General features: G+C 40.5%; 1 protein-coding gene across 1 annotated transcript in view; it reads left to right on the forward strand.

Moving 5' to 3' along the window:
• CDH26 (cadherin 26) overlaps positions 1 to 15,538 on the forward strand; it is a 40,622-nt gene extending 25,084 nt beyond the window's left edge. Inside the window, exons 9-16 of the mRNA XM_038750030.1 lie at positions 2 to 144; positions 1,707 to 1,940; positions 2,922 to 3,143; positions 5,841 to 5,971; positions 7,933 to 8,010; positions 9,171 to 9,215; positions 12,279 to 12,362; positions 15,326 to 15,538. Of these exons, the coding sequence (XP_038605958.1) occupies positions 2 to 144; positions 1,707 to 1,940; positions 2,922 to 3,143; positions 5,841 to 5,971; positions 7,933 to 8,010; positions 9,171 to 9,215; positions 12,279 to 12,362; positions 15,326 to 15,538 (1,150 nt within the window). The remainder of the gene's footprint in view (position 1; positions 145 to 1,706; positions 1,941 to 2,921; positions 3,144 to 5,840; positions 5,972 to 7,932; positions 8,011 to 9,170; positions 9,216 to 12,278; positions 12,363 to 15,325) is intronic.
• Positions 15,539 to 15,763: the final 225 nt, after the last annotated feature.

The raw sequence follows: 15,763 nt of genomic DNA on the forward strand, positions 1-15,763 counted from the left end.
GATACGCATTAGCTCACGATCCAGCAGGTTGGGTGAGAGTAAATGAAAGCTCTGGTGAAGTGGTTACTGAGAAACACATTGATCGGGAATCACCTTACGTGAATAATAGTATTTATACCATCATTGTTCATGCTGTTGATAATGGTAAGTATTGGCATAAAAGTTCAAAGACGCTTTTTAACTGTGATTCCAAATCAGAAGAATTAAAAACCATGAATCTTATATTCCTCAAGTTCTCTGAGGATTTCTGACTACATCTAGTGGAAAAATAGGAGCAAAAAGAATACACTGGGTACGAGTGTATCATTTCCTCTCATGATGAATTCCCTGTATTTCTGTAAGAACAGAATGACAAATCTGTTTTTGAAGAACTGCATTAGACAATTATAGAATCCACAAGCTGATTTTATTTCAATATGTTTTTAGGAATCTTTTAGGGCAAATTATTCATAATAAATATCGAGTCAAGAAAGTTATTTTGTATAGAAAAAATACTTTCAAATACATCGTTGAAAGCAGTAATTCCAGAGCTAAAGCTAGGTGTATGGTACTTAAACATGTTTTCAAAAAAGTAGTAGGTACCAGGAGTTCTTACTGGCTTTGTAGTTATGATTATTGGATGGAAGAGATGAAATCAATTGTGTTTATTGAGTGCTTGTTGTGTGCAAAGCACTGATCCAAGCTCTTGGGAGAGTACATTTTTTAAAATGGTATTTTTTTAAGTCCTTACTATGTGCTAGGCAGTGCACTAAGCACAGGGATGGATATGAGTTAATCAGGTTGGATACAGTCCCTATCCCACATGGGGCTTACTGCCTTAATCCCCATTTTACAGATAACGTAACTGAGGCACAGAGAAGTCATAAATAACATTCATTTGTTCATTCAGTCGTATTTACTGAGTGCTTAATGTGTGCAAAGCACTGTACTAAGCGATTGGAAGAGTTCATTATAGCAACAGACACATTCCTGCCCACAACAAGCTCACAGTCTAGATTTACCCAAAGTCTCACCACAGACAAGTGGTGGAGTTGGGATTGGAACCCAGGCTTTAGGAGTCCAAGCCTGTGCTCTTTCCACTAGTCTGGGAAGAGGTGGTGAGCACTTTCCCTCCCCACCACAAGTATACAATTTATAAGGAGAAGGAAAGACCCTGGGAATTTGTACTCTTGGGTTTTATAATGATTTATAGCACTGATCAGAAATGCTAAAGTTTATTTAAATAAAGAGTCATTTTTGAAGCTCACTGTGGGCAGGGAATGTAATGATGGCATTTATTTAGCGCTTACTATGTGTAAAGCACTGTTCTAAGCACCGGGGAGGTTACAAGGTAATCAGGTTGTCCCACAGGGGGCTCACAGTCTTCATCCCCATTTTACAGATGAGGTAACTGAGGCACAGAGAAGTTAAGTGACTTACCCACAGTCACACAGCTGACAATTGGCAGAACAGGGATGTGAATGAACCCATGACTTCTGACTCCAAAGCCCGTGCTCTTTCCCGCTGAGCCACACTGTTTCTCAATGTGTCTGTTATATTGTTATATTGTACTCTCCTAAGCACTTAATACAGTTCCCTGCACACAGTAAGAACTCAATAAATACAACTGATTAATTGATTGCTTGAACTGCAAATAATTTTGCTCTCCTTTTTTTGTTGAACTTCTGACTTGCTAACTGTCCATGGTGATTTGTTTTCATTATGAGGTGTTCCTCCGGAAACGGGAACAGGAACTTTGCTGCTTTTCCTGTTTGACAAAAATGATAACTCACCTACTCTAATTTCTTCTTCTGTGGATATTTGTAAAATGGAGGAGATGCCCCCCATAATGGTTAAAGCTGAAGATAAAGACTTAGATCCATTTTCTGGTCCCTTTACATTTGAACTGGAAGATGTCTCTGGAAATATAAAGGACACTTGGAAGCTAGGGAAACATTATGGTAAATAATTTTCCCTCATGTTCATTTACACAGGTTTATGTATTGCCGTGAAGCTTTAAATTGGTACTTGTGACATTCACTTGAGCTAGCCATACTCACGAGATAAGGATTGAGCTGGGCAGGGAGAAACCCAGAAGTTGTTAAAAGTGTAAAAACTAATTCCTGGGGTCCCACCTTTAGGGAGAGCTGATCTCCTTAAAAATTGGTATTTAACTGGTTCAATCAGAGGAGGAAATTGGAAAAAAAGATGTAGGGACTGTTAATTGGCAGATGAGGAGAAAGACCTCAGACATTTTAAATAAGGGAGGAACAGAAGAAGCCTCCAGAAGTTAGTATACCCAGGAACGAGGCTTCCTCCCCAAAGTGGGGGAGGGAAGTGATTGCCAGGATTTGTTTTATGACATCCACAAATCCCGAGGAAAGGATTCAGAGGACATGAACCTGGAATTCCCTGACAGAGGCTTCAGAAACAGAGGCTCATGCACCAGAACTGTTTGCAGGGAGGTGGAAGAAGTAAAGGTATAAGAAGGGGACTAAATGTTAATTCTGAAGGGGGACATGTTAGATAAAATTGATGGTAAAGAGAGCAGGTAACTTTTAGTGGCCAGAGAGGTGTATTTGCCTGGGATATTGACAGTTGAGGAAAAAGATAAGATTCCTCTGAGCTCTCTGCAGCCAACTTTAGAAGGTAGAACATCTGGTTGGACTGGTTTGGAGCATGTAATTGAGGGGTGCAGTTTTGGAGCTTGCTATGTAGAGATTCCCAATTATCACCCATTCCTGGAAAGGAAAAACCAACGGGATTAAGGACTTGGCAGACTCCTTCAGGTGTCCAAGACCTCATACCCTGGGCTTTGGGGGCTATTTTGAATGGAGAAGGACTGAGCAGGCCTATTCCAGCACTGTTCTTTTTTCAATTCTGATAGTATTTACTCATCTGTGTCTATTCCCTAATATATAACTGGATCTTTCTCTTTATAGGTCATTCAGTTGAACTTTTGACATTGAAAAACCTTCCAAAAGGCATTTACCCTGTGCCTTTCAATATCCTGGATAAACAGGGTCTTCCTAACAAGCAGACTTTGTATGTGAGAATATGCTTCTGCCCTGATGGACGTGCTTGTGAAGAGCAAAAGGCCCCTATAGTGGGGGTTGGTGAAGCCATCACTGTCCTTGTTTGTGCGTGTTTCCTGGTATTGGCAGGTCAGTAAACAACTAAAGTCTGCAAGCCTCTTGCTTAGTGTCACCTCTTTCCATTATTTCACAGGGAAAATTCCGTCACCGTTAGCAAAAACAATCAAAGACCATTCACAACCAGCTCTGCACACTTCAGTAGTGGAGTGTCTAGACCAGATTCACATCTAGCGGTAGCAGAAAATACCTGGTCAACTCAAAGGTTCTTGTTTATGTTGAAGAAAGCCTGGGACACCAGACATAAAGTATTTGGCAGAGACTGGAACCTTTCAGAAATGAGCTTTTGAAGCAGTTAAATACACTGTAGTCTCAGTCATCCTTAGGCAATATGGTAAACCCCAGAGAAGCAAATTTCCAGCCGTGTCAGGTTCAGGGCAATGAAGTTGTCTATCTGTTGCTGAACTGCACTTTACAAGTGCTTAGTTGGGAATCTAGAGCCCATGGGGCACTGGAGCTGCGTTGGGAACTTAGAGTCTCCAGAGGCTGGAGTCTAGAACCTCAGTGATCCAGAACCTCACAAGTCTAGAACCTCGATGATCTAGGCACTGAGACTGGGCATGGGAGGAACCTAGAGCTTCGGTGTACCGGAGCCCCCAGATGCTGCAGTCTAGAAACTCAGGTACCCAGAACCTCAATGTTCTAGAGCCTCGGTAATAATAAGAATAATGGCATTTATTAAGCACTTACTATGAGCAAAGCCCTGTTCTAAGCGCTGGGGAGGTTACAAGGTGATCAGGTGGTCCCACAGGGGGCTCACATTCTTCATCCCCATTTTACAGATGAGGGAACTGAGGCACAGAGAAGTTAAGTGACTTGCCCAAAGTCACACAGCTGACAATTGGCAGAGCCGGGTGACCTAGACCCTCAATTATATAGAATCTCTCGAGTCTAGACCCTCAGTGATCTAGGCACTATGACTGGGCACGGGAGGAACCTATAGCCTCTGGGTGCCAGAGCTGCCTTGGGAACCTAGAGCCTCAGGAACCTAGAGCCCCTGGATGCTGGAGCCGCCTAGGGAACCTAGTGCCTTCGGGAGCTGGAGTGGGGACCTCAGGCACCTAGAATGTTTGTGGGCCTGTTGCTGGGTAGGGATTGTCTCTGTTGCCAAATTACACTTTCCAAGCGCTTAGTACAGTGCTCTGCACACAGTAAGCACTCAATAAATATGATTGAATGAATGATGTTCAATTTGGTTATGAGAAGGTTTGGGGGAACCTTGGAGAGTGCAGATTCAGTGGAATGAAGGGGATGTAAACCTGACTGAGGTGGGTCAAGGAAAGAGTTTGTGGAGAGGAAGTGAAGTTCACAGGAGTATAAAACTAGTTTGAGGAGTTGGACAAAAAATGGGAGAGGGAGATGGGGCAATAGCTGGAAGGAGCTGGGGATCTGGAGAATGCTTTTTTAGTATAGGGAAAGCTACAGCATGTTTGAAAGCAGATTGGAAGGAGCCATGTGAGAGAAGAATCAGTAAAAGTGTTTTTATAAAAGATGAGAGAAAATGGGAAAAGTGGGACAAGTACAAGAAATAGATTTAGAGATCGGTTGTAGAGGTTTCCCGAGAGCCAGCTGGGAAGCAGGAAATAAAGGAGAAGGGAGTAGTGAAGGGGAGAGTTTATGCCTGATGGTTTCTCTTTTACCAACAAAGCGTTTGGCAAATTTATCAGGAATTCTGAAGGGAGGTAGTGTGGACACAGTGGGCTTCATGAGGGAATTAAGGACCCCTGTCTCACAAGTTCATCTGCATGGCATTATTCTTGACTCATCTTTCTCCTTCATCCTCCCCATATCCAGTCACAAAATCCAATCGGTTCTATCATTATAGCATTTTTAGAATTTGCTCCTTCACTTCCATCCAAACTGCTACCATGTTGACCACGAACTTGTCATATCCTGTCTCAACTACTGCTTCAACCTACTCATTGGCCTTCCTCCATCTAGCCTTTCCCCTCTCTAGTTCATACGTCAGACTGCTTCCTGGATCATTTTTCTATAAAAAATTGTTCAACTCACATTAACCCATTCTTTCAAAACTTCTAGTGATTGTCCATCAACCTCCATATCAAACAAATTCCTCATTATTGGTTCTAAGGCACTCATCCAGCTCTCTCTTTCCTATCGCTTCACTCCTCTCCCACTATAACTCAGCCCTCACACTTTTCTCCTCTAATATTTAACCACTCTACCTTGATCACATCTCTCTTACCACTGTTCCCTTGCTGATGCTCTCTGCCTTGCCTGGAACCCTATCCAGCCTTATAACTGACAAACCCCCACTCTCCCCATCTTCAAAGCCCTACTAAAATCATATGTCCTCCAAAAGGAGATATGTGTTTTTAAAGACAGGCTGCCATAGACTATGAGGGGGCCATTTGCAGTGGCAAGAGGTGCCAAATATGAATTTATTTTGAATTTTATAATGTGATTTTTATGTCAATGTCTCTATATTGCTCATCTATAATTTGCCAAGTATACAACTCTGGGTAATTTCAATAAAAATACATACTGTGGCCTGGGTTCAGGAATCAAACCATCTTTTATAAAATTGTCCAGTGGAAAAGTTGAGTTAAAATATTTCAACTTTAGATTCTGTTTCAGGAAACAATTGTGTTGTAAGTCCAAAGGCTGTCTATATCTTGAAACCAACAGTGGTTAATTAGTGAGGAGATTTTTACCTTTTCTCTCTTTTTCCTTCTTTCCCTCTCATAGTATCTCTGCTTTCCCTGTTATGGTGCCATTTAGGATCAAGAACCAAGGGGAGTACCGTACAGATTCCATATGATGAAGGAATACAGACATTAATCAAATATAACATAGAAAGTGAGAACACATTGTTACAGGTAAGAAAGTATTACACACAACCTTTGGACTTTTTCAGGGTGCTTATGTGCTTTGCCCTCCATTTTCTAGGAAAGAGGTTTGTTTTTTATGGGGCATGAATATTGTTTTAGTCCTTTCAGTCTCCAAAACAGCAGTAAAGCTTTGATAGCTTGTGAATGGGAAAGAAGTGGAGGATTCTGGGCATGTAGATGTGGGCACACTTTATTTTAGTATTTCCCACATATCTAAATATCCTGAGCTCATCAATGACACAATGTGCTTCATGACCTGTGACCTCAGCTGTGAAAGAAGCACATTATTATGTAAGAAGTGGGACAGGGACTGAGTCCAACCTGATGATCTTGCATCTGTCCCAGAGTACAGTGCTTGGCACAGAGTAAGTGCTTAAGAAAGATCCTAGAAAAAATAGCAGTCTCCAAGGGTTTGTATCAATACTGAGCTCAGACTCAATAATGGATGCTGAGGAGGTCTCAAGAGATGTTTAATTCCACAACTGCAAACTGCACCCCAATCGCAGCCAGCCAGAAGCCTCTGAATACAAGTTGTTGGCCACAGGGAACCAATTAAAAGAAGGCAGACCCCTTTGCACATCCTCATAACCACTACTGAAAAAACAACTCAAGCACAGATCTTGCTTAAGGTGGAAAAAGCTAAATTGAAGTCCCGAGCACATCGGCATCCAGGACATCCCTAGCCCGGAAGCTGAAAAGTTAGTCATGTAATTTAGTAGGACATAGTTGTCTGAGCACCCCTATATAGGAACACACTGTTCACTACCAAAGAAGGAGTAATAAGGCGACCCCTAAATATTCCCCACTACAGGATCACAACTGTTGAGCTTTAAATCTTGTAGAAACAGACTAGAGGGCCAGGAATAAACATAAATTTACCAAACACCAAATATGGATACAAATATGCAGGTAGCAAATGTGACAATAAAGCAGGGAACAGTCTTTAATAATAATAATGATGATGGCATTTATTAAGCGCTTACTGTGTGCAAAGCACTGTTCTAAGTGCTGGGGAGGTGTCAAGGTGATCAGGTTGTCCCACGGAGGGCTCACAGTCTTAATCCCCATTTTACAGATGAGGTAACCGAGGCACAGAGAAGTTAAGTGACTTGCCCAAAGTCACACAGCTGACAATTGGCAGAGGCAGGATTTGAACCCATGACCTCTGACTCCAAAGTCCATGCTCTTTCCACTGAGCCATGCTGCTTCTCTGTTTCTCATTCTTTACATGAGTATAATGCGGAAGAGGCTGTCAGTCACACAGTCATCTTATTCTTGCACTCAGAAATGAAACTTCCCTGTTAGTGAGTCATCTTTGAAGCACAAAAGACAGCTAAAGCAGGCAATTATGCATGAAATTAAATAATTTTATACTTTCTTCCATGTTTCATATTTCATACTGTAAGATTTCTGAGATTCTAACCTGCTTCAGTGACTTTGAAAGCAAGGGAAAATGTTTACTTGTCCTTAAAAAAAAATCAGCAGGCCCCCCCCTTCAAGAAATATACAAGTAGTAAAATGAATCAAACGTGGCATCCTGCACTGTTCTTTGCATAAATCGTTAGTGGCTTATACCAGTTCTAATAGCAATGGCATCAGTTCAAATTTGTACTTTGCAAATGAGAATCCACTCACCCTCACCATTCATCTCAAATGAGAAGGCTCTTTCACATCCACTTGCACACCCAAATTCATTGAGACTATTTGAAATGAAAATAAATTAATCTATGCTAATTAGTCATTTGGGCTTGTGGGAGCAATGAATTCAAACCCTCAAGAAACCTGCTTATGAATTTGAATTTTTTCATGGAGTGGATATTCCTTTCTATGGAGGAAAAGACAGTGAATGTTAAATCATTAATGTTTTTATTCATTTGATCAGTAATTCCAGTAAAGTCCTGTTTCTTTACGACCTTGCACCCTTCTTTCACCATGTTTCTTTCCTTTAGGTGAGGACAGATATTGAAGATCAGTTTTCACCAAAACCTCTCTATTCAGTTATTGAAAAAGGAAAGCAAAACACTAAGGTAGCTAAAACTTATTTGCCTAAGTATTGCAACTTTAATTGTGAAGTCTGTTTTGTTTAAACCATTTCAAAAATAAACTTCAAGTTTAGGATACTAACTCAAATACTGAATTTTTAGGAAAATAATTAAGGTGCAGCTTCAGAGCTGCTCTAAAAAAGGTTTACATGATCCTTCCAGTTTTTAAACCTCTTATTTTGTGATGCTTAAAACCCCATGAAATTGTCTGGGTGGAAAATGCTCATGCTTGATCCTGGAGATTAACTTCATTATATCTTCATAAGTAAGCAGTTACATACTCCAATCAGTTCTGTGATTTACCCAGAGCTGAAACCCAGATAATTAAAAAGTAATTTGCTTTCTGCAGACTAAAGACCTCGTTATGTGCATTTGGTCAGGAACACAATATTCTAATGCTCAGGAGTCTACAGGGATATATAGAACAACTAAAAACTGCTCATTGAATACTGTTAAGGAATTAAATTATTTGATAGCCATCGCAAATGATGCATGGGCTATGTGCTAATTCTAAAAATTAAAAGGTTTATGTTTCACAGTCACATAAAGGCATCCGGGCCTTTGCTGCCTAGATTTTTTTTCTGTAGTAGCTAATTATTCAATTAAAACACTTTTTTTGGTCTTTGCTAACTATACTGTATTGAAATTCAAATTGCACTGTAAGCCACTTAAAAATCTACCTTTGAAAAATTAGCTAGTTCGTAAGACATTGACTTGACCTAATTTCTCACCTGCCATCACTTAAAAGGTGATTCTGATTGTTACTGCATCTGCTGTCATAACTCCTCACAGAAACAACGTCAGGTACTCTGACATGAAGTGAACAGTGCTCTGGTTTTTGTCCTGAGAAATGGACATTTGCATTCTCTTGGTGTGTTTGGGGCCTGCTACTCATCACCACGAAGGGCCTCACAGGGACTCCACACTCACTGTATGGTTCTCCAGGCCCTATTTCTAGTCATCACAGCTGATTGGGTGATCTTCCTTAACCACGATTGATCCAGATCATGAAAAACTATATAATACCAAATAACAATATTGGAGTTGGTTGTACTGGCAAGCCCAACAACACAGTCTTGAAAATGTGGCTATACATATGGTGTATAGTATGTTTCCCCATATACTTACATAGACTTTCCCAATAGATTTCATTCCAGGTCCAGCCCCAACATTACAACTGGACTCTAAAGGTGAATAAAGATTACATTATGAATCTTTTTCTGCCTTCACTCTCCTCTAATCCTCTTTCTTTAAGCTTCTCTATCTTTCCCACTCCTCCCAATGCAATTTTTTGGTTTCAACTTTATACATAGCAACAACTGTTGCTCCTAAAAGCAGCTAGCCCCATCTTGTCACCCCTTCCTTCCCTGGCCCCATCTACTGATAATACACTAGGAAGGGAAGAGAAAGGGGAAGGGGTATCACAGAGGTTCTGGCTTGTGGAACCACAGCAACAGCTGTTACCTCCACCATATTCTGGCTTGTCTGTGTTCCCTTTCCCATGGTTGGGGCTTGGGGTAGCGGGGTGGAGGTGGAGATGTGGGGCCACCAGCGGTCAAGGAACGGTGCCATGGGGAACATGATCACAGCAAGAAAGGACCAGCACTGGACATATGGCATGGGATGGTGGAAAGCGGGCTCAATATGGCTACGCTTGTGATGGTAGCAACAGCAGCAATGACATTCAGTGGTGGCAGAGGCCTGACATATGGGCTTTCAGTGGCAAGCTTTTTGTGGTAGCTTGTAGACTGTGGTAACTTTTTAGACTGTGAGCCCACTGTTGGGTAGGGACTGTCTCTATATGTTGCCAATTTGTACTTCCCAAGCGCTTAGTACAGTGCTCTGCACATAGTAAGCGCTCAATAAATACGATTGATTGATTGATTGTAGCACAGATGCTTGTTGTGTTTCCTGCAGTGGGATTGCACATGTCTGTGGAATTTACACTGCTCACATAACTATTTAAAAACTATATATATTGGAACACAGAGGGGCTGTTGAGTTCAGAGTGCAGGGAGTTGGGCAGGAAAACTGCTCTGACCAGGGAGAGCAGGGAGGGAGTGAGGTGAGGAGGGAAAGGAGGAGGAAATTGTTCTACTGACAATGATTGGATGTAACAACGCGGCCTGAGTTTACGGATCCTGAAGTATGTCAGCAATGAGTACCACAAATACCTCCATATCTCTGGGCTGCACATCTATTGGATGGCCAGAACCTCAGGTAGACCTATATTTCATTTTGGGTTCTTTTTCTTTTTTTACTAGGATTTAAGTGTGTTTAAAATTCATCTTATGCATCAAGTCAAATATATTTTAATCCTAGTGCTCAAGTAAATGAAATCAACTCCATTATGCCTGCAGGGATGGGTTCCTTTCTTAATTTAGGGTGGGAAAATTTCCATACCAGGCCCCTCCCCACAGCACTTGTATATATTTGTACAGATTTATTATCCTATTTATTTTACTTGTACATATTTACTATTCTATTAATTTTGTTAATGATGTGCATATAGCTATAATTCTATTTGTTCTGCCGATTTTGACACCTGTCTACCTGTTTTGTTGTCTGTCTCCCCCTTCTAGACTGTGAGCCCGTTGTTGGGTAGGGACCGTCTCTATATGTTGCCGACTTGTACTTCCCAAGTGCTTAGTACAGTGCTCTGCACACAGTAAGCGCTCAATAAATACGATTGAATGAATGGATTTGGTTGGTCTTCTGGAAGTTGAGCACCCAGGGTTATTCTATCCCAGAAAACATTAAATATGCTTTGGAGCAAGCTGCCTCCCTACAGTCTAAGAACCCTAATAATCTTATATAATAATCAACTCTACTTCTGTTCCACAACACATTTCTTTATCACACCTTCCTATGCACAAATCTCCCAAATAAAAACAAATCAAATACTTTTTTTTTAAAAGAAGACAATTTTTCTTCTATTATGTTTTAAGGAGGCAAGGGATTTAGTTCAAGGGAGGCAATGGGATCTTGTAGAAAAAGCATGAGGTTCCAGTTCTTTGGTGTATTGTGGGACAATGGGAAAGTCACAACATCTCTGGATGTTAGTTTACTCATCTATAATCTAGAGATAAAATATTCTCTCTCCACTCCCCTTTGAGGGACAAGGGATGGTATCTGGTATTTTATATCTGGCACTTAAGGACAAAGTAAGTGCTTAATAAATGTCCTAATTATGTAAATTAAAACTTGCAAGATGTTTATTCCTAGGGATATGGAAAGATGGAAAAACATTGTGGAAAACATTAGAAAGGAAAATTGAAGTCTAAATTTGAATTGTTCTATAAGCCTCTCACTGCCCTCTTTCGGCTATTTGAACATTTACATTTAGTATAAAAATCAACAAAGGTGATATTTAAAATATTTTAGCAGCATACTGTGTTGTATATCAACTAGTAATGTCCCTGGACCAATCACTTTAACAATTTTTTTCAATTGAAGGGTATCGACAGACTCGCTCATGCAAAAGGGTAGGAACAGCTTCCCTACCGTTGTAAGTGCAAAGGAAGTACTGTACTATGGAAAAAACAGATTTTATCACAAACAGCTGGAGCAAGTTTACAGTTTGGGATTTTTTTAAAGACTTTTAAAAGCATTTTTAAACACATAATAAGCAATATATTAGGTACTAAGGACAAATAAACAGGTTTTTAAGCTTCTGAGGTTTCAAAACTGGAGTTTACATTGGATTCCAGCTTCTGTATTGCCTTAAGTAAGTCCTCAGACTCTTCCTACTGTGATACCCCAATTACATGATCGACATAATTCTATGTATAAATTGCCCTGCAAATCTAGGGGTTAAAGAAAAATTCACAAGTGTGAAGTAATGTTATTGCTGTAAATGTAGGTCTGTGTCCCAGAGCACACAGCAAGGCTTGTAAATGCACACTTGATCATTTTTATCTAGTGGTATTCAGGAAACAGTGACCCTTCCCTCATTAATTTCCCAAGTTTTTTGGATAGACAGTAAGCTTTCACCAAGGATCTGATTTTTTTGAGGTCAAATTCACATGGATAAGGCCGGCAGCTTCTTGTTCTTCTTTAGGATTTAGCAACAGAACGATGCTGGTTTAGTTGCTTTTGATGCTGACTTTTCACCTACCCAGGAAATGTAGCAAGGCTAAAGACCCTGAGATACTATTTTGTCCCCTATCCTATTTGATTTACTGTATGATACTCCTTAATGTATAAATTCCTGATGATCTGTGTATTGTAATTCTGACCCCTTTGTTTTGCAGAACTCTGTTAAAGGTAAAAGCAGTCTGGAATCAAATAAATTATTTGAAATGATTAAAGAAAAGGTGGGGGACATGGTGATGGAAGTAAGGAGCTACTTTTATTTTACTTTTCAAGTTTTCAGTTCTGCATTCATATTGTTCCCTGCTCTGCTTTCTTAGAGTTAAAATCATTTCAACTTTTTTTTTCCCAAAATGAATGGAATTTAGTCAGTGAAATCATGAGTGGTCTGAGTTAACTGTGCATTAAAGGAGCTATTAGAATGTTGTGCCCTCACTAGATATGCATCCAGAAATCTGAAAATTTCTTAATGTGGACAGATGGAGCCACTGTTCCATCACTGTTACAAGCACAACTGGGGAAATTTATAAAACTGATTTCAATTTATAGGTAAGAATGTGCTACAATGAACAGTGGCAGTGGAGCATTCATTTTCTATAAGTTTTCTGTTCTATTTATGATTTAATGGCCGTATAAAATAACTGGGTATAAAAAAGTGTCTTCCTGCCACCTCTGACTCTGGAAAACTTTTAGTGACCTCCAGATTCAAATCTTTAAAGCATATGATTGTAGCCACAGACTTATTTTACTGTGTCCCAAACCAGACTCAACATGTTCAAGCCCAGCAAATTTGGTTAACAGGTTCTGCAGATGTGGGCTGGGAGGCATGCCCGTTAGTGTGACTAACTGGTGAAGACTTTTACAGGTAGACAGGTGTTACAGGTAGACGTGATCTCACAGGCTATACGAAATGACCTGATTTACCACAACTCTAAAAGGAAGTGGTGTCTGTGTTAACAAAACTCAGTTGTTTTATGTTTAAGAAGGGGGAGTCTGAGGCTAGTGAAATATTGTTTTAGATTAACCTTAGGGTTTACCAGTGATTGTCCATTTTAACCTCTCCTTTGACTGTGAGCTGACTCACTGAGAAAAAGGAGCCCTGGGAAACAACTGCCCAGAAAACAAGCAAGTTAAAAGAGATTTGGGCACATATTAGAATGGGAAAGCAGCAGGGAGGACATTCAGAAATGCCCTCCGCTAATCAGTTGTCTGAAGCTTAAACAAAAATGATACAGTCAAGTTACCTTGATAGTGAGCTTGCAATTGGGATCCTATCCAAAGCTCATGTCTCTTCCCTTTTAGTATCTTTGTGAGTGAGGGAGAGCAGAAGAATGGCATGTTCTGGAACACCTATGTTTAATGATTACAAATCTGGGTACTTTATGCAGGATGGATCCAAAGGTTGGGTGCTGCGGGGGGGGAGAGAGTTGCAAAGAGGCAGGGCCAGAGAGGTTCAAGACATGGCTTCAGGGTATTGGGCAGCGGGATAAGAGAGAGTGAAAGACAAGCAGTGGGAAAAAGATAAAGGGTGGGGGAATGAAAAATGGGAGGGACAAGGGAAATGTTGCTCTAGTAATGGTACTCAGTGATTGTAGTAATGGTGTTGATTGAGCCCCCCACTTGGTGCATCATACTAACTGCTTGGCGAAGTAAAACAGAAGCATGAAACATGAAACAGGTTCCCTGTCCACATGAGCCTACACTCTAATAGGGGAGCATTATGATATTTATAAATAGAATCATCAGAATGAATAATTGGCTGTACTATTGAATATACACTTATGTGCAAAGGCGGAAGATGGATATATAATATATACATATATATGTGGTAGATGGATATTAGTGATTAATCAAGGGGGAATAAAAAAGGAGGGATGGGGATACAGAAGAAAGGGAATGAGAGAGAAAGGGAAGAAGGGGGAAAAGTGACATGGAGCAGCACTGACCCTTCTCCTCCTCACCTCTTCTGCTGCTACCTCCTCCTTCGCCACTTCTGCCAGATGTCCAGATGGAAACACGACTCAAACGGGGCCAGTTTATCCAAAGTTAATGCCATCACTTTTAATGAGGCCGCAGTGGCCTTGGTGTTAATAATAATAATAATATTTATTAAGCACTTACTGTGTTAACTATTCAACAGTCAATCAATCATTCTTGTTGAGTTCTTACTGCGTGCAGATAATTGTACCAAGCACCTGGGAGAGTACAATATAACAGAGTTGGTAGGCATGTTCCCTGATTACGAGGAGCTTACAGTCCACAGGGGTAGAAAGACATTAAACAATAAAATACAACTGTATTCATTAACGATGTGGGACTGAGGGTGGGGTGAAAAAAAGTGTACAAATCCAAGTGGGGCAATGCAGAAGGAAGTGGGAATAGGAGAAATGCGAACTTAGTTGGGGAAGGCCTTAGAGGAAATGTGATTTTATTAAGGCTTTGAAGCTGGCAAGAGTGATCAGCTGTCAGATGTGAAGGGGGAAGGAGTTGCAGGACAATGGTCAAGGTGTTGGTGAGAGACAGATGAGATCAGGTATAGTGAGGTTGTTGTCAGAGGGACAAAGTGAATGTGCCAGGTTTTAGTAGGAAATCAATGAAATAAGATAGGAAGGGACAAGGTGATTGAGTGGTTTAAAGTCAATGGTAGGGAGTTTCAGTTTGATGGAGAGGTGAATGGGCAACCCCTGGAAGTCCTGGGGAAACATGGATTGAACATTTTTTAGAAAAATGATCTGGGTAGCAGAGTGAAGTATGGACTGGAGTGGGGATGGACAGGTGGCAGGGAAGTCAGCAAGAAGGCTGATGTGGTACTTTGGGACCCAGAGTGCTATGCAATTTAAATTGAGCATGCATAGAGCAGTTCCAACCCCAGATCCTGAAAGCCCAGTATCTAAAGGGACTGAGGGCAGCTAGAGACAGATTTAAGCAGGAGAGAACAATATGATTAGGCAGTCTAATTCCTGGTTATTTGTATTTTTTCTAAAATTGCATGAGAATGCCTACAAAAACACAGAACTGTCTTGGTCCAAGTAGGACCAAGTTCTCCACATATCAGAAGGTGAAAGTATAAGAACTGGGAACATTTCCCTTGAGTCTGGCTTAGGGAAACTAGGTGAGTTCTCAACATCACCTTTCAGTGCTTCCAAATAGCAATGAGGTTTCTAGCGAAAGAATATAGTTTGTCTCCTTATCTCTTATCTTCTTCCAGAAACTCTATGATATCAGCACCCAAGAAGAGGACACCGACATTCACCAACCTCATATTTACATGGAGGAAGGAGACTCTGACAGAGCTGAATCTCTTAGTTCTCAGGACTTTTCTGAAAATGATCTGCCCTCAGATTTTCTGGATTCTTTGGAAACAAAATTCTCTGCCCTTGAAAAAATCTATTTAAAGTCAGCTCTCATCTTCAGGAATTAGAAATTTTAACTGAAGGAAAGACTTCTTTAAAGGCAGCTTTTCTTCCTTTTAAATATCTTTTTCCCTGCAGTAGAGTGAGGATTACAGATAGCTATATAAAGAGTTTTGAAGTTCTACCTGTCCACATGGCTAAAGCAAAACAGATCCTTGTGTTGTTTATCTGAATTCGCTGTCTAGATGGGCTTAAATTTCCCAAATGATTTATAGCTCCCATTGATTGCTTCA

This window comes from Tachyglossus aculeatus, chromosome 8 (genome assembly GCF_015852505.1).
Source record: "Tachyglossus aculeatus isolate mTacAcu1 chromosome 8, mTacAcu1.pri, whole genome shotgun sequence".
NCBI classification, from domain to species: Eukaryota; Metazoa; Chordata; class Mammalia; order Monotremata; family Tachyglossidae; genus Tachyglossus; species Tachyglossus aculeatus.